At 52.1% G+C, this 17,798-nt stretch overlaps 7 protein-coding genes across 7 annotated transcripts; 5 read left to right on the forward strand and 2 right to left on the reverse strand.

Moving 5' to 3' along the window:
- Positions 1–1,175: 1,175 nt before the first annotated feature.
- On the forward strand, positions 1,176–3,076 carry GCG54_00013663 (Xylan 1 3-beta-xylosidase; the record flags this gene model as incomplete). The annotated part of the gene is made up of 5 exons (XM_045413514.1): positions 1,176–1,517; positions 1,571–1,675; positions 1,726–2,368; positions 2,419–2,732; positions 2,783–3,076. The coding sequence occupies 5 exons, from the start codon at positions 1,176–1,178 to the stop codon at positions 3,074–3,076; spliced, it is 1,698 nt and encodes a 565-aa protein (XP_045269585.1).
- Positions 3,077–3,559: 483 nt separating this feature from the next.
- GCG54_00013664 (2 5-dichloro-2 5-cyclohexadiene-1 4-diol dehydrogenase) lies at positions 3,560–4,411 on the forward strand (the record flags this gene model as incomplete). The annotated part of the gene is made up of 1 exon (XM_045413515.1): positions 3,560–4,411. The coding sequence occupies one exon, from the start codon at positions 3,560–3,562 to the stop codon at positions 4,409–4,411; it is 852 nt and encodes a 283-aa protein (XP_045269586.1).
- A 557-nt stretch (positions 4,412–4,968) lies between these two features.
- GCG54_00013665 (uncharacterized protein) lies at positions 4,969–5,484 on the forward strand (the record flags this gene model as incomplete). Its single annotated transcript, XM_045413516.1, has 1 exon — positions 4,969–5,484. The coding sequence occupies one exon, from the start codon at positions 4,969–4,971 to the stop codon at positions 5,482–5,484; it is 516 nt and encodes a 171-aa protein (XP_045269587.1).
- A 2,210-nt stretch (positions 5,485–7,694) lies between these two features.
- Positions 7,695–8,015, forward strand: GCG54_00013666 (uncharacterized protein; the record flags this gene model as incomplete). The annotated part of the gene is made up of 1 exon (XM_045413517.1): positions 7,695–8,015. The coding sequence occupies one exon, from the start codon at positions 7,695–7,697 to the stop codon at positions 8,013–8,015; it is 321 nt and encodes a 106-aa protein (XP_045269588.1).
- A 2,147-nt stretch (positions 8,016–10,162) lies between these two features.
- GCG54_00013667 (uncharacterized protein) lies at positions 10,163–11,178 on the forward strand (the record flags this gene model as incomplete). The annotated part of the gene is made up of 2 exons (XM_045413518.1): positions 10,163–11,030; positions 11,090–11,178. The coding sequence occupies 2 exons, from the start codon at positions 10,163–10,165 to the stop codon at positions 11,176–11,178; spliced, it is 957 nt and encodes a 318-aa protein (XP_045269589.1).
- Positions 11,179–12,017: 839 nt separating this feature from the next.
- Positions 12,018–13,869, reverse strand: GCG54_00013668 (putative sterigmatocystin biosynthesis monooxygenase stcW; the record flags this gene model as incomplete). Its single annotated transcript, XM_045413519.1, has 2 exons — positions 12,018–13,578; positions 13,637–13,869. The coding sequence occupies 2 exons, from the start codon at positions 13,867–13,869 to the stop codon at positions 12,018–12,020; spliced, it is 1,794 nt and encodes a 597-aa protein (XP_045269590.1).
- Positions 13,870–15,434: 1,565 nt separating this feature from the next.
- Positions 15,435–17,267, reverse strand: GCG54_00013669 (putative 4-coumarate--CoA ligase 1; the record flags this gene model as incomplete). The annotated part of the gene is made up of 4 exons (XM_045413520.1): positions 15,435–15,687; positions 15,741–15,844; positions 15,903–16,903; positions 16,925–17,267. The coding sequence occupies 4 exons, from the start codon at positions 17,265–17,267 to the stop codon at positions 15,435–15,437; spliced, it is 1,701 nt and encodes a 566-aa protein (XP_045269591.1).
- Positions 17,268–17,798: the final 531 nt, after the last annotated feature.

The following is a 17,798-nucleotide window of genomic DNA, read 5'->3' on the forward strand; positions in this document are numbered from 1 at the left end:
GTTATTAATTATATCTTCCTATTTAATTAGTATTACTCTTAATTAATTTAATTTTAATATAAAGTTATAAGTACTTTAATAAAACTCTAAAGAGGATAGCTTTATATTAAATATAGATTTTTATAGTTTATCTATATTAAAATCTATTTACTAACTATTTAGTAAAATATTACCTTTTTTATAAAATATTCTAACTTGTACTAATTACTTAAAATAAAGTAGAAGTTATAAAATTATAATATAATAAACTAAAAACTTTAATTAAAAAAGATTTAAAAGTTATAATAGGGGTTAATTTAATATATTAACTATAACTTACTTCCTCTAAGTTCTTAAGAAGTAGAGATTTTACTAGTAAGGTTAAGGTATTATTTAGTTAAGGTTTTACTAAGCACTTACTAGTAACCTTATTTAGTAATCCTCATACTAAATACCTTACTATAAACTTAAAGCTATATATATTATAAGGAGGTGTAAAGTTAAGAGGTTTACTACTCTAAGTAGGTAAAAATCACTATAAATAGCTAGAGGCCTTAAAGAATAGCTTTTTTATATATAAGCCCTTTATAATACTAAAATAGAGGTAATTTAAGCTTTAGCTTAAGTATAAGTATAGGCTTAATATTTATTAATAAATATACTTTATAATAAATATACATAGAGTATTAATAATAATAGTATAGCTGCTATTAAGCTTATAAGCTTAATATACTACTCTAATTATAAATAATATAAAATATATTAAAAGTATTAACTAAATTAATTAAATAAAAAGATAATAAGAATAATAACTTACTTCTAAATAATTTATTATAATAGAAAGTAAAGTAGTAATAGAGATAGTATTAATAATATAAGTATATAATACTTATAAAGCTTATAAAGATAATATAGTTTACTATAACTAGTTTTTAGTTTAGCTGCTTAACAACTAGGAAACAGTAAAGATCGCCTAGCTAGCTAGGAACGGCCTGTGATTGCTGGAGAAAATGATCCCGATCGACTAGCACCAGCTCACGCTCAGCAAGCATCTGGAGACCAACTCCCAATTTAAAAGCACCATAAGCCTGATTTTCTCTGTTCGCAGGAAGCTTCTGAAAGCGACCTGAGGTCAGTCTAGTGCCATATTGAACATCCACTGGAATAGTCCGACTCCCACTGAGAGGTGCATCACCATGGCATCCGTTAGAGATGGAGCTGTCTTCTCCAATCCCGTGATTCCGGGCTTCAATCCAGACCCGACTGTGTGCGTCGTTCCTGCCACAAACTCCACTCCGACGACGTTCTTCCTGTCCACCTCAACTTTCGAGTACTTCCCTGGATGCGCCATCTACTCGTCCACAGATCTGATCAATTGGAAACATATTGGTCACGCACTCACACGCCGAAGTCAGATTGAGATGCGAACAGTTGAGCCTGGTGCAGGTAGCTGGGCAAGCACCCTACGCTATCGGCCCCAGGAAAAGCGCTGGTACTTGGCCAATGGTCTTTTTCAGAGATATCGACCGACAAGCGACGTGAGATTCTCTGTTATCACTTGCGGCCGCTCATCTGATCCATTCATTCGTAGGAACGCATCTTCCCAAGGGGCTTCTATGTTTGGACGGACAATATCTGGGATGACAACGCCTGGTCAGACCCAGTTTACTTTGACAACCCTGGATTCGATCAGGATGTAAGTCCCAGTCCCCGACATTGGCCTGTTGTCTCTGACCAGGAGCCCAGCTGTTCTGGGATGACGACGACAAGGTTTATCTCTCTACCACAGTGCGTATGAGCAAGCGAACTCCAGGACTGAAATTGAAAGACTTCGCAATCCACATCTCGGAGATTGACATCACTACGGGGAGGACACTCACGCCTCCTCAAGTTATCCGTGAGTCTCCGCACGGAATAGCTGAAGGTTCCCACATCGTTCGCAAGGGGAGGTACTACTATCTGTTCACTGCCGAGGGCGGCACCGAAGCGGGCCACCAGGAATGGGTTTTCAGGAGTGACACCGGCCCATATGGTCCATGGGAGGGGCAAGGAAAGGCCTTGTGGTACAACGGTCCCGAAGAAGAGGTACAGAGAACCGGCCACTGTGACATATTTGAGGATGGTGATGGCAGATGGTGGGCTGTGATGCTAGGTGTTCGGCCCGTGAAGTCCGAGGGCAAGTATATCGAGCCCCAGATGGGCCGCGAGACATTCCTCGTTCGGGTCGATTGGGTAGATGACTGGCCCATATTCAATGAGGGTCGCAATATCACTCTCCGAACTGTCGGCAGGGAGCTCGTCCAGAAAGCACCAGTGGCAAATGCAGTCGGGGTGAGATGGAGGGCGGACCTATCAAAGTCTAGCCTCGAGCTTGGTTGGTACCATAAGAGTAGGTGGTGTGTATCAATCGCACTGGAGTGCCGCAGTTGACACATTTAGACACACCTATAAAGCCTTGCTACAGCCTCACTGAGCGTCCGGGGTATCTCAGGTTATTTGGAAACTGTTTCGACCTCAACAGCCCAGAGTCTCCTGCGATGTTGCTCAGGAAGCAGACGTCATATAACGAGTCGTTCAGGGCGGAGATGCTTTTCAAACCCAGCAGAGCAGGATATGAGTCTGGCATCACCGTCTGGTGGAGCCAGTATTCATATGCTACCATCGGAATTGCGGCGGTGCGGGAAGATGACGGAAGCCTGGCTGTTCCGACAATTGTGACAAGAGAGCCTACAGGCAAGGTCAGCGAACTCAAGGTACAGAGGCGGGGAGCATCGACACTTGTGGCTGTTGCTAATGTCTACAGGTTGGTTACCCTGTTCTTCGATCCAAGACCTCGGCATGCCCGGGACTGGACTTGGATCACCATGTGCAGCTGGCCATCGCCGCGCAGCCGACCAGATACGAGATGAGTCTCAACATCGGCGAGATCACGGCAAGCGTATCATTCCAATCTGAAGATTTGACCATATATCCTCCTGTGGGTGGAGCATTCTGCGGAGTCATGTTCGGGGTGTATTCGTGTGGTCAGAGCGAACCCGTTCTTGACCCTTCCGACTTCACGAACATTGAGATCCTGGAAATAAAGAAAGGTGAATGAAATATTGCAAGGATAAATGGCCTGAGCCCACAAGAGCTGGCTCAAACCTAGCATGGGTACTCCATGTGGAGTATAAAATTGAACAACAGTCTACTCTCATGTCCCTTACCGCGCAGATTCCAGACAATTCAACCTATGCGGTTGAAGAGCGGTTGAAATGTTCATGTGATGATCGATGTTACTACCGAGGCCTCGACAACCGTTGCCGTCAGGCCCATTAGTCAGAACATATGTGGCAGCTGTCTCACGGAAGTCCTGAACTCTAACATGCTCAGACCTCCTACCATGCAGACCTTTGCTTACCTGTGGAACAGGGCCGCATTGACCGTCGAGCTGTAGCAGCCGCATCATCAGCTTTGCCAGCCAGACATATGAACCAGAAGCTGCTCTGGAGGAAACAAAGGGATACCAACATTGACACCTCACGGGGGTCCTTGACGTGGAACAATCAGACACCTACCCAAAGAACACTCCGAACTCACCATGGCGTCCTTCATCAAGTCAGAACATTACGAGACCTATCCAGGAGTGTCACCAACTCTAGTCCGGGAGGAGTTTTCGGGCAAGACGGTCCTGTTGACCGGAGGTGGCTCAGGAATCGGAACAACCATGGCCTGTTCATTCGCCGAAGCCAACGTGGCCGCGCTCATTCTCATGGGTCGAAATGAGTCTACGCTAAGGGACACCGCTGAGAACCTTGTCGCAGAGTTTGTCAAGCTGAGGGTATCATACCATGTAGGGAGTGTCTCAAACCAGGACGACGTTGCGGCCGCCTTTTCTCAAATGGAACGATCTCCAGACATACTGGTTAACAATGCCGGATACCTCCCGGAGCCAGATAAATTTGTCGACGCGGATTTGAAAGACTGGTGGCAGGCGTTTGAGACCAACGTTTTCGGTACAGCTATTGTCACACAGGCCTACCTCCGACACCGCAGAGAACACATGGCCAGCACTCCGGGTGTTATAATCAATATCAATACCAGAGCGGCGCACGATACAAGCATGCCTGGCCTGAGTGGCTACTCATCGAGCAAAGCGGCGATTCTGCGGATGGCGGAAGTCATCGCCATCGAAATACCAGCGTCAGAGGCGCGCGTCATCTCACTCCATCCCGGGGCGGTGCAGTCGGCCATGCTAACCAAGTCCAAGCTGAACAGATCCCAAACTGATGTGAAGCTTGCAGCGGACTTCGTGGTATGGGCAGCCTCAGAGAAGGCTGCGTTTCTGAACGGGCGATTCGTGTGGGTGAACTGGAACGTAGACGAGTTGGTCTCGTGGAAAGACATGATTGTCGAGAGGGACCTTCTGAAGACCTGTCTCAAAGAGGCGTAGGGAAATGGATGGCTCGTTCGAGAAAGCCATGAATTGCGGACGAGGCACGTAGCTGGGCGAAAGTGGTGATGTCGGGGAAAAGTAGCTGGAGAAGGGCTGGGCGGCATGGCTGCATAGACCACTGTGGCGCCTGCGGGAAAGTCCCACCACAATTCTAGCTACTGGAGTTGAAAATTTGATGTGCGACTTTGAACAAAATAATGGCCAGATGCTTCGCGAAGGGGGCAATTAACTGCTTGACACGTACTGTGTAGAAACTACTCTGGCTGCTCTGCTCGGAAGTGCTCGGAAGAACCTTTCGGTGAGGCGGTGGGGAGAACGCACCGGCTTATCGGACTATCCTCGGTATGACATAAGCAGACACCTACCTAAATGACGTCGGCGTGGTGTGACTGACGCTCAGCCCCAGTAACTCAGCCCCCCTGGATGAGCCACGGCGAAATAACGCCCGCTGTAAGAATGATTTGAAGTTGGTCGAATTCGAGAAAGCCCATCGTACAATCCGTTTCCTCTGCCTCTACCTACCTTCGAACCCACCGCCTCCGAAGTTTCCGATCATGTCTCGTTTCTCCCGCTACGACACGGACGAAGAACGGCTGCCCAACGGCATGCAGCGAGTGGGCTACGATGCCGACACGCAGATATATACATACCGTGATGCAGACGGCAGCTACTGGGAGGGTGCCCCAGGCAACGAATACGGCCAGTTGACGCAGGTTTCGAACGATGGACGACCCTCGCGCCACGAGCCCATCGACGCTGCCCTCAGACACCACATGTGGGAGGAGGAAAGAAAGAATTGGCGACAGGGCTGGCAGCCGTTGCTCAACTTCTTCCTTATCATCGGGCTATTCCTCATGTTGCTTACCTGGTGGCTTTACCGGACGCCCTCGGAGCAGTTGCCTCAGTGTGGTGGACAGGCGGTCCCGTACAAGATCCACAAAGGTGATACGTGCTGGGCTATTGCAGAGAAACACAAGATGAGCGTGGAGGATCTGGTCAAGGCCAATCACAAGCTCAACTGCGACAAGCTGCAGATTGGAAGCTTAATATGTGTGCCGTTGATGATATAGACGGCGAGTATTGACTGGCGAGGATTGGATGCGCAGTGCTGTTGGATACCCGATCGGAAGAGTACGTGCATATACTTCGAGCCATTTCTTTTCTCCTGATTCGAAATGGGTTGGATAGCACCGGACGGCTCTGAGGCTGGGCCTGAGATTGGCTGTCGGAGGGAAAACGGAGGGTGGACTGAGGGCACTCGATAGATTGTGCAATTGGGAGGGATAGCAGCGGTGTTCGAAATGTCCGAATGGCCGGAGTTCACGGTTGCTTCGCAAAACTTCTTTCGACTCACGCATGGTGAAAGTGATGCTGGAACTACTATCTTAGTTGAGGCTCTAACAGTCTGCGACTCCACTTCACATGTAAGAGAGCAAGGTATCTGGCACTTGGTGTTGACTCAACATCGTGAGAGGAACCAGACCTGGTGCCTGGTACGCCATCGGGCGGTTGAAGGGGGGGGGGTTCTGCCACCTGACCCCGTTCGGCGCGGGCTGGGCGACGATCCAACGTGAGCTATCTACCTTCCCGGAGGTACCGGCACATACCCGGGCCCACTATCAAATTCTCATTGGTTAAAGTACCACTCCATACTGCGTCCAACCCATACCTTATGTGTACCTTGGTCGGGGAATCAGAAAACAAATGTGGCAGGTCAGGTAGGGTAGGAATCATTTAATGAACTTATCTTTGCGGTCGCCATCAAAAGTCACCGCCGAAGACCCTCCCTCACTGCGCGAATGTGCCCTCGGGAATTGGAGGCACGTACTCAGCATCAAAGTGCACAAGCTGGGACTGCGTCTTGCTTTCCGATTGATTGTGAGTCCACGTCGTCAGCATCAGCGACCATGCGGGTGGACCCTGAGGAGGGGTGGGAGTGCGGTGCCCAGTGTCTCCCGCTGTGCCGCTGCACCCAGCTGTGGTGCGGGCGCGGGTATCGGGACCACTGGGGGGCGCGCTGGGGATCCTGTGCGCCTTCGAGGTTTAGCGCTGTTTTCCCCGGAATCACAGCGTCTGGGGAAGTGGGTTTCAGGCGGGTCCCCTGTTGCCAATCGCCCCACAGTGGTCGTGTGTTTGCCCTGCTGTGCCTTCTCCCTGCCCGTCTTTGTTTCCATTGGCTGCAGCCGGCTCACCTCAGCACACCGACACCTTCAGAGTCCAGGCATATCATTCATGCAAACGGAAGAAGACTGATTTCAGCACGTCGCCTCGGACCTTCCTGGCCTGGGTGGTTCGTGTGGGGTGGCCTCGTGTTGTCTTTCCTGCGGGCGCTTTGCACTTTGGGGAGACACATCAGGGTCCCCTCGGTTGTGTTTGTTTCCATTCTAGCAGTCGACCCGTCTACCTAAGGTAGCGTACTTACCTTATCTACCTAGGGAGACGGGTCGACTCGAGCTCGCACGAGAAGCCACGGCAATGGCCAGTTTGGACAACATTCTGGTGCTCCAGAGGTGGCATGTTCGCTGAACCACCACCAGGAGGTACGCGCCGGTCAACGGTATCTGAATCGCTACTGACCAGGCCATGCTTGCGTCACTGATCTGCCCACACTCATGTCTGTAGCGTTGCACCAAGCGACTGACCTGCCCCTACACAAGCGCAGACAAAGGCATCGCCCCTGGTTTGCTTTTCGACTGGGTGTGCGTGCGTCTCCTCTCGCTCTGCTTGCTTTCCCTCGTTTGGACTCACCATACTCTCCTCTCCTTGCCCCTCTTTCCCTCGCCTCCTCGTTGGCCTGCGACGTATGGCTGGCTGTCCGCGTGATGATCTGGCTTACCCCGCACGCTCAAGACGGGTAGATGTCGAGGCGCTGCCCCTGAATCCGAGATTTCTTTAAGAAGACGCCATCTGCCTCGCAAGCTACGCTTTTAGACACCCGTCGTGCGACATGCCTTCATCCATCTAATCACCTCATCCATCTTTCAGACTCATTCAATCGCTGCATCCATCAACTTCAAGAAACGCATCAACCAACGCTGAGCCAACTGCAACGCTCACAACACCCCAACCACTTTCCACCAGGCGTAGTACTCCGGCGCCTAATATTGTTATCCTTTTTACCGTGACACATTGAAAGGTACGACCAGCATGGCTTTCCTCGATGCATCCCTCGACTCTATATCGTCGACTTTTGTCACCCACTGTCCGCCATACACTGTACCAATGCCACCTGTCCTTCTGGCTTGTTGTTAATCCGATTTCATTTCCTGCAGATTTCACAATGGCCCCGCGTATCCCTGCCGCAAAGTCCACCGAGACTCTCTGCTACGGTGTCGCCACTGTCGGTGCCTTTCTCCCCATCTACCTCATGCTGCCCGGCGCTGAGCAGCGTCTGGCCATGCAGACGACAAAGTGGGCTCCTCGCTGGGAGCGAAACATCTCGTACTTCACCCCGGCTGCTGAGAGGGGGATCAAGCGTGTTGAACCTCCTGTCTCCCGCATCGTCAAGCGCATCGATGACAGGCTACCTCTCGAGAAGATGGCCAAGGGCATTGACAAGCGCATCAAGAACGGCATCGAGCGCTTTAACAACACCAAGTAGGAATCTAAGCTGTTGGTGAGGGGGTAGCCACGCAGAAGTCAAGCCAAAGACTGTCTGTATACATGCATGTGGGAAAAGGAACAGTAGAGACACCGGCGAGGGGTAGGATGATACCACATCTGGCTCTAGAGATACAAAGGATGCATTAGAGATCTCATAAAATTCTCGGCAACAAGCAGAGAAACAAACAATAAAAAGGTCAAACACTCACCCGCTCTCTCTTTCCTGGTTTTGCAGAAAGCCCGGCGTAATCTGATTGAATTGACGGCAACGCCCAGTCCAACCGCATACTGTATGCCGCCGTCGGGAGCCGTAGTTTCATGGATTGACTGTGGGCATGGATACTTGCATTTCACTGCTACATCAATCTGCAGATGATCAGGCCATGATGAACAACTTAGACGGAGGGTGTCTCACTTACCCGAGCGGGGTTTCCCTTGATCCCCAATTATTTTCCTCCTCCACCGCGCCATTGCTCGAAGGTTAGCACTGCATTGTTGTCGGTAAAGGAAAGGAAAACGAAGCGGTATACAGGGGGACATGCAGCACCCAATTGGGCCGTTTGCAATTACGCAGACTCTCAAGCGAACTGCCATCGCATCCTGGTGGCACCATCCTCAGCTCGACAGCATGCGTCCAGGCCGTTCGATACTGCAAAAGTGTCTCGACAATTGCCGTGCGACACCTTGAGAGATGACCAGATCGACGCGATCTCGTTTCATTCATGACCCCGGCCTCCCGCTGTCGTTTCGTTGCAACTCTTTGGCAAAACTGGACCTGTACGCACTTGCATTTAGGGCCAAATCCCGAATGAGACGCCAGAAGCCCTGGTGCTCGATTCTGAACGCGCAATGGCGCCCTCGTCGAGATGCTGAAAGCAGGTGTTCACCCCCGCCCGATGATGCGGCATTTCCGTAGGTAGAAACTTCTGTGCCTTAGTTGAGCGATCGCGGTATAAATTGGTTTTGCCGTCCTACTTTCAAATTTCGAAATCGCCAAAGCCCAAGCAGTATGCCTAGTCGAGGGCCAATCGAAACGTCGATGAGCGATGGCCACTCGCGGCGTCGCTTAGACAGCCTATAAGGCCCACAAGAGGTATAGAAAGCCACTTGAATTCTGCTCAGGCAAGCACTGCTGGTGCTGGTATTTGATCGAGATGTAGTAGAGAGATGCTGAGTAATGCCAGACCTCATCGGTCACCGTCAGCTCGTGTGCCGAGCAAGTCGTGAGTGTCTCTCAATCTCCATAACAAGATCCCTCACCATCCAGGTTATCGGGGCTCTGCACCTTTGCAAGTCAGTATACCTAAGGTGTGAAGCGGAGAATCTACCCAGTGCCAAGTTTTCTGCCACAACTTGCCAGCAGGTACCGTCAACTGGTCGACAAGCATTCCGCGCTGGACTGACCCTGATGAGGGTGAGCGGGAAAAGCCTCACAAACGTGACCTTGCCAGCTATCATCAAATAACGATCCAGTGGCCGGCTCCCATGTATGGGACTTGTGACATTCCCAGCCATGCATCGTGGAGGGCCTGCTGGAGATGCTGAGACCGAGAACCAGACTCCAACGCCGGCAGCATGCGCGACTGCCTGGGCTGTTTCCTTGTTGCAAAATGCCCACAGCTATACGTGCTCGTGTACATGCTCGTCCAGCATATGGTTAACTGAGCTTTGGAGGAAACCCCCAACCGGCATAGCACGTCGTTGATATTGACTTCCTCAAGCGTAAAGGCCTTCAAAGCTCGTGACGGAAAAACCTGATCCACCTAGGTAAGCAACTCGGGCTGTCCAGTGTCTCCGATAACAGAGGCATGGCACCACCTGGCGCCAGCTGCGTCCACGGATCTAGGTGTCCAGCGGCATTTTTAGCTTGACGATAATCTCCAATGCATAAACTATCACGACGCGAACGCGCTCTTGCCCGAGCTAGAGTCGCATTCTGCGCCCATAATGCCGATCTGTTGACGGCGCAATCCAATTGACGGCACCACATCCCTGTCCACTCTTCTCCGTAGAGCGAGATGACTCTTCAACCGAATGCGAAGGGGAAAAAATTGTCGAGCTACACCAACCGCGATTTGAAACGAAACATTGCCGGCAACCTCGAGATCTTTTAGCTATTGTAACGATATTCTGACCATGGCTTTAATGACTCTCTCGAGACCGCTCACGAGCACCGCCTGGCGTGTTTTTGCCGCTCAGTCGCCGGTGACCCCGCGTTCCGCGGGGCTCCTGGCGGAACGATGCTATACGACTCGCGCAAAGACGGCCACGACTTCCACGACCACGACTGTCGCTGTCCCGAAGACCACCACAGCTGCAGCGGCAGCCAAGAAGCCGACGACGACAACGAAGAAAAGTGTCAGCACTGCGGCTGCCGCCACGAAGAAGCCCATCACCACAGTCGCCGCAGCCTCCAAGACAAGCGCTGCTGCGGCGCTCAAGACCGCCACGTCCACGAGCACAGCTGCAAAAGCCACGAAGGCTGTGAAGAAGACGACTGCATCCGCTGCCAACCTGACTACGAGGACGGCGGCGAAAAATACGACTGCAACATCCGCGATTGCGCCCAAGAAGGCGATCGCCGCGAAAACAGCCACCGCTGCGAAGGTCATTACCTTGAAGCCTGCCGCCGTTACAACAAAGCCCAAGATCGCCACGTCTGTGGCCGCTCCAGCAACATTGGTTAAGACACCTGCGACGACACCCTCAGCCCCTACAACGGCGGCACCTATCGCAAACCCCACCGTTCCGTCCGCGTCAACCATGTCTAAGGCTGCCCCGGCAGCATTTCCCACGCCGGTCGCGCATAAGGTTACGCCCACAATTGCCCATGCGCGGCCTGAAGCTCGTCAGACCACTCTGCCCCCTTCCGCGGCGACGGAGGCCCCAAAAACACCGGCCCCAGGCAGCAAAGAATACCGTAAGGCGTACGGCTCGGCGGCGAGGAAGTGGACCGCTACCATGGTCGCCATGCCCATCCTTCTCGTCACTTCATACTTCCTCTTCGATAGGCGTTAGTGTTATCCCTCTCCCAGCTGAGGAATGCTAGGTTATTGACTGACGTTGATGTAGTCGCTCTGGGGCACGAACCCAAAGTAATGCCGGATTTTGACAAGGCGAAGAAGCAGAACGCAGAACAGGCGGAAGCCGAGACGGCCTAGAATCCAGCTCAATTATAATGATCTTGATGAATACCCATTACCACTTCACCTCTCCGACCAGATGGCCTCTTCTGCGACTCTGTCTCGACTCCATACGGTGTATGTATTTCTTGGTCGCCTATGTTCTGGTTCCCCAAACCTGTGAACCCCCGTGGCAGCTCGATGACGCGACGTTTCATGGCAGTTTGACTGCCGACCCATCCACTGTATGTGTCACGGCGATCATGTTTGGGTGTTTGTCTGTGAGATTGGCTCAATACCTCGAATGAGCCATTCCCCTTCTCTTCCAACTACCAAGAGTTCTTAAGTGCAAGGTAGACAGCCAACCCCATGAGTGCAACAACGCATACGCCACCGACAACTATACCAGCAACGGCTCCTCCGCTGACGTACCCTGTGTTTGGTGTGCTGGTTTTCTCTGCAAATACCCCAGCGCCCAACAAACTCCATATCAAGAGCAGTGGCAAGATTGTGCTGACCATGATGGCTTCTGGAGCTCGGGAATTGTGAAAGTGGTGTCTAAAGCTTCCGCATCCGCACTCAAGGTCGTTTGTGCGTGGCTTTATAAGAGCGGTGACGAGACCGTTGCTCTTTTCTGATTCACGACGTGCAGTAAGCATCAGACGAGCCCCTCATTGACTGTCAAGACATACCTGGGAAGTCACCGCCTTCGATTCATCACCCAGTGAACGTCACGATTAAGGTGAAGGAAGGAAGGAAGCAGATTGATGCAATGTCTGATGTATAAATAGAAGGCTATGTAAGTTACTCGTTTACAGCTAGTATTGTATCATCGCTGAAATGCTCAGAAACAGTAGCTCTCTCCAACACAGCATCCATCATAGGCGGGCCATCTCTTTAGCCGGCCCAGGCTCAGCATTCTCCGGCTTGCCACTGAAAGAAACAAGACTTCTACCCTTGACCGTTCCGCTCCTAGTCAGAATCTTTCGCTTTCCGGCGGTGGTCAGGGGTGGATCATCATCCTTGTCCCTGATGTAGTAGGCCCAGTCCGAGGTGTCATCAAGCTCCGTCTGGGAGTACCCATTGCCCAACCACGAAAAGCGATTGCCGGCGTACTTTACATCGAGGTCGTCAAATCGAACTTCCTTGATAGCTTCAATGTAATGAAGTGTCGAGCCGGGCCACAACGCCACAACAGGCCCATCGGCCCGCGGCTTGTACCACGAACGGCACGGGTCTGCCCATACCGTCTTGGTCATGAACCACTCCTTGTACTCGACAAAGTCCCGCACAGCCTCCTCCTTCGCAACGAACTCGACAATGTTGTTCGTCTGGTACCGATCCACAATCTTAAGCATCCAGTCGGCCTGTGCCTCTATTGCGGACAGGACGGGGCCGTTGCCTATGGGACAGTTGGGGCCAAGCATATGGAAGTAATTTGGGAAGCCAGACGCGGCCATCCCAAAATATGATTCCGGATTGACGGCCCATTTATCTTGGAGGTTCTCACCCGATGGAGCGACAACGGGGAAGCGCGGCTTGAAGGATGTATCGAAACCGGTGGCGCAGATGAGGATGTCAACAGGGTACTCTTGGCCGTTGTCACTGACGCACCCGCGCTCAGTTACCTCGGTGATCTCGCCGTATACCACTTCGACATTGGGCTTTGTGAGAGACTCCAGGTAGTTCACACCAGGGGTGAGACGGCGGCAGCCAACGCTCCACTCGGGGATGAGTTTGTCCTCGAGGTAGGGGTTGTTGAGCTTTTCCTTCATTTGCTGAAGCATGTATGCGTGCGTCTCCTGATTGATCTTGTTGTTCTTCAGAAAGATCCCGAACTGCCCGTTGAGGCCAGATTCAATGTTCTTGCGATATTCCATCAACGCTCCAGGCTTCTCGCGGAAATCTTTCAGCTCCTCGGGGCTGAACTGGTGCTGCTCGAGTCCTTGGACAGGAGACACCCACGTCGGTTCGCGAATGAAGGTCGTCACCTTGTGACACTTGTCGCGTATTGCGGGCAGTACCTGAATACCCGAGGATCCATTGCCGATGAGGCCGACATGCTTGCCTTCCAGGGAGACGGAGTCATCCCAATTGGCTGTGTGTAGGAGGGTGCCTTTGTACTTTTCAAGTCCAGGGATGGCAGGCCACTTCCAGTTGTTCAGGATGCCGCCAGCATTGACGAGGACGTCGCAATGGTCGACGATAGTGGTGCCCGTCTGCGTATCCTTCACGTGGACATCATAACCCCCCTCCCTGGGGTTCCAAAATGCCCCTAATACTTGGTGCTGCAGCTTGATATACTGGTGCAGCGAGTACTTCCTTGCAAAGCTCTCGAAATACTCTCGAATCTCTGGCGCCGGCGGGTATACGGCTGACCAGTCCAGCTTAGGCTCGAAACTCCAGGTGTAATTGTGCGAAGGTACATCGCAGGCACAGCTGGGGAACGTCCAGAGTTAGTTGGTACGTCAAAAGGCGATGATAAGATTTGGCAAACCCTGGATATCTGTTTTCAAACCATGTACCACTGACTGCTTGGTTCTTTTCGTAGCATACTAAGGAGTAGTTGTGGAAGTGTTTCTGCAGCTTGTACGCCATCAACAAGCCGGAGGCGCCGGCGCCCACGCAAATTACCCGAACATGGCGTTCGCTATGAATGGGTGCCGATAGCCTTCTAGTCGCATCCCGATCTCCGGGTTGCGCGGTCTGAGTGAGCAAGAAGTCTCCCATGGTTGAACCACCTTTCGGCGAGTGAGCGTGCCGGGAGTCGACAAAACGGAAGATGCCGAGGCGAACGAAAACTGACAGAAGTCAAGGAAAGAAGTCAGATGGATCGGAGCATGGTCTGTCAAAGAACGGCGAGACTAAAGGGTTAGCTGGATGGCTGCTGATATAGGTCATCTGGGAGGTTCGGCATCGCATATCCCAACGTCATGACCGATGATTGCACAACATTTTCCGGTAGAGAACGCAATAAAGCCAATGGCATCTGGAAGAGTGCCATTATCGGCCTCTCAGATCCTCGACGCCACGAAAGAACCGAGAGAAACTACGGAACATGACCCACAAACGGTTTTCAAACAGACGGAGTGGACCACTTGTCCTGGGCGGGGGCTGCTGGGCGGCTTGGAGGACGGCCGATTGCATGGCCTGCCGCATGTGTGCGGGCTCACTTGGGCGTGTGACTGGAGTGTGAGTAGCAGGTTGGATTCGCTGCCATCGGCATTGGTAGCGATCTCAACCATCTCGAGTCAGGGGATCTCGTGAGAGAGCACGGCTCTTGTCAGGCAGACAAGACACCATGACTCAGTGGGAACGAGACTTGGAGTGAAAACAAGTCATGTTTGAGGTGATGGCACCGCTTGGGCCAAGATTCCCAGAGACCAGACGAAGGCCCCAAGGCTTGACTGTGGCCGATTGGCATTCCGAACCTACAGTAGCAACTGCAAGCCTACCGCATCAAGATCCCACCGTGAACGCCACCGGTATGATTAGGAGACTTTGACAAGGCGGCAACACTTGATGGCATGGGTGAGATGTTCCTCGGCAGTTAAGGAGGGGGTGGTTGTAGTAGAATGCACGGCGGCTTCCCGGGATGCAATGTTTATCCCGTAGCGTGGCAGGCGACGATGAAGCCAGCTTGCTGGAGATAGAAACCCCGGGCCTGGTCCCCGTTGCTTTAGTGATTGACTTTCGTGAGACTGTCGTCGAGGATGCGGATGAAGAGGTGCGGAACCGGCAGAGCGGGGGCGGCAGGTCATGGGCTGGGCAGCAAAAGCAACGGGACGCAGCCGGGAAACCTCAACCGGAGGAGCTCGGGCCAATATGGAGAGGCGATGGACACTTGACGTAGTAGTCAACATTGGATGCTACCCGTTGGTTCCAATGCACATCCCATGTCAGATAGGCGATGAGTTCAGACGGGGTACGGCGTCCGTCATGCTGCTAAATCCGAATCTCGCCTTCGGTGAGGGGTCGAATGTCGCATCTGACCGTTGAGTTACCTAACCTCAACGTTGACGATCGAGGCGACGAGTTGCTTCCCCGGGCGAGTAAGCTGCTCGTTAGGGTCTCTGATTGGGTTTGACGGCTGGTCTCTACAGGCCTTTCCTCAAGCAAGAGCTAGTGTCTGCACGTAATCAACACCCAACGCACCGTCTGAAGTTTGATGGTAGCGTCTTTGACGATTATTGGCGAGGCTCTAGACAAAACACGTCGCTATGCGTGGGGTTACACAAAGATCTTGCTGTGTCCCTGGAAGCTTAGGAACACAACTCTGTGGACAAATCGGTATTCTACAACCTTGCTTTGGCGCTCTTCGTATCTGCCAGTGCCGCAGCATCCCTCTTGGACCATTCACGCATAGTCTTCCTCTGAATCTTGCCGCTTGCAAGTTTGGGCACTTCGTCCACAAATGCAACGCCGCCCGCTAACCATTTATGCTTGGAAACCCGGGGCTTGACCCACTCCTGTATGTCTTCGGGCTTGACTTTACCCCTGGACGCCTCTTGTATCGCCACGTAAGCTTTCGGCCATTCGTTGCCATCGCTGATCTGCGTTAATGATGTTTCAAAGATTCAGGAGACCTTATTCAGACGTACATGACAATTCCAACGACGGCCGCATCTGCTATGTGCTCATTTTCGAGAAGAACAGCCTCCAATTCTGCAGGAGCGACCTGCAGAGCATTGACTTTGATGAGCTCCTACTTTCATGTTAGACTGAACACCGGATGAGATCCTCCAAGCCATGGTAACACTTACCTTTTTGCGGTCTACAATCCAAAAATAACCATCTTCATTACATATGGCGATGTCACCCGTCTTCAGCCAACCCTCGCTGTCAAGCGCCTCTTTCGTGGCAGCCTCATTTCGCCAGTAGCCCAGGCACACATTCGGTCCACGAACACACAGCTCGCCCGGCAGACCAAAGTCTACCTCTCTGCCTTCTTCATCAACCAACTTGCATTCGCAATTGGGATCGAGCCTGCCGACGCTGCCTGTATCATCTCTTATGCCGCCAGGCACATGGATAGCGCCGCACGTCACCTCCGTCATGCCCCAGCCCTGATTTATCTGAATTTTGAACCTCCGTTGGCACTCATTCTGAAGCTCTCGGGACAATGGGGCTGCTCCGCAAAGCACCTCATTCACGCTCGAGAGGTCGTAGCGAGCCGTCTCAGGCCGCTTCGAGAGCATAACCAGTATTGGTGGCGCTACCTGCAGACTGGTGATTCTATACTTGCCGATTGCGAACAGGAAGTCTTCATATCTAAACTCCTTCATGATGTAGACGGGGACATGGAGTTTGGCGGCCATAAGTATGACGTAGAGCTGACCATAGGCATGGTATAGTGGAAGAAAGCCAACCCATCTCTCCCGAGGGCGTGCGTCGAAGGCGTAAGGTTTCTCTGCGTATCGCATGAATATTGTTTGTTCGACGTTGGCGATGAGATTGTGGTGCGACACGCATACTCCTTTGGGAAGACCGGTTGTCCCGGAGCTGTAATTGATCGTGGCCACAGTCTTGGTAGACTCTTCAGGGCTCAGCTCCGGCCATTGATACGAGTCCGCCTCCGTTGGCGTCCCAATCATGCGCCTCCAGTCGGGAATGCCACGCCTAGTCTCGTTCTCGGCGTCAGAAAATTGAAAGATCCGACCTTTTGGGACTCCGGCTTTGGCTGCTGCCTCAAGCACCTGTTGGAGGTGATTGGGATGTGCTAGGATGAGCTTGGCGGTAGTGTTGGTCATCTGGTGAACGAGTTCTTTCAGATGTCAGCTCATACCCCTTTCCGCGTAAAGGGGAGACCCACCAGATACCGTGTAAGCCGGGTTGGCGCCACTGAAGACGCATCCCACTCCTACGATCCCAAGGTATGCTACAGGCACATATATCTGGTTTGGAGTGCAAATCATGACAACATCTCCGTGCCGGAGGCCTAGTCGTTCTAAACCGAAGGAGAGGCGTTTCACCCACTGTTCCATTTGTCTGGGGGAGAGGCTGATACCCTCATCTTTGCAGTCGATCCACAGGGGCTCGTCCGATAACACCCCATCCCGAGGGAACAAATACGACAACAGGTTTGTCTTGGGCAATTCCAAAGATGGGTAAGGTGACGTGATGACCATGTTGAATCGGTGCTTGCTCTGAGGAATCGAAAACCCGACCTTGTAAAGAACTGAATGGCGATAACAAAGTTGCCGGGAGGGCGGGCTTGTGCGTCTTCAATTGAGGGAGCTGGTTGACGGTCTGTGTTTGTTTCACCCGATGAGAAAGGAATTGGGAATTATCATGATACTAGAGAGACGGCGTTGGCATGGCAAACCGTCATCTTGGCCGTGTGCTCCCTCGGGATGGCGTCGGTAGCGGGATTGCGGGGTAGGAGTTGGGGAAGTCTGGGGTAGCTACCCCTACATCCTCCTGGGTACTTGGGGAGCTCCCTTGGAATAAACCCGACGCGGCCGATGCTAACCACGGAAAAGGCTCTGGCAAGCCGAGGAGCACCACATGTTTGGAGGTCCCATGCTGACAGACCTCATATTGCGAGGGTCTGGACGTGAGAGTGCCTGGGCGATCACCCATGTCTCTATCCAGAGACTCATGCTCGTTCGCTCTCTTCTCGAGCCCTTCAATCTGCAGAGACTTTGTTCCCAATTAAA

This window comes from Colletotrichum gloeosporioides (genome assembly GCF_011800055.1).
Source record: "Colletotrichum gloeosporioides strain Lc1 chromosome Unknown consensus_11, whole genome shotgun sequence".
In the NCBI taxonomy this organism is placed as follows: Eukaryota; Fungi; Ascomycota; class Sordariomycetes; order Glomerellales; family Glomerellaceae; genus Colletotrichum; species Colletotrichum gloeosporioides.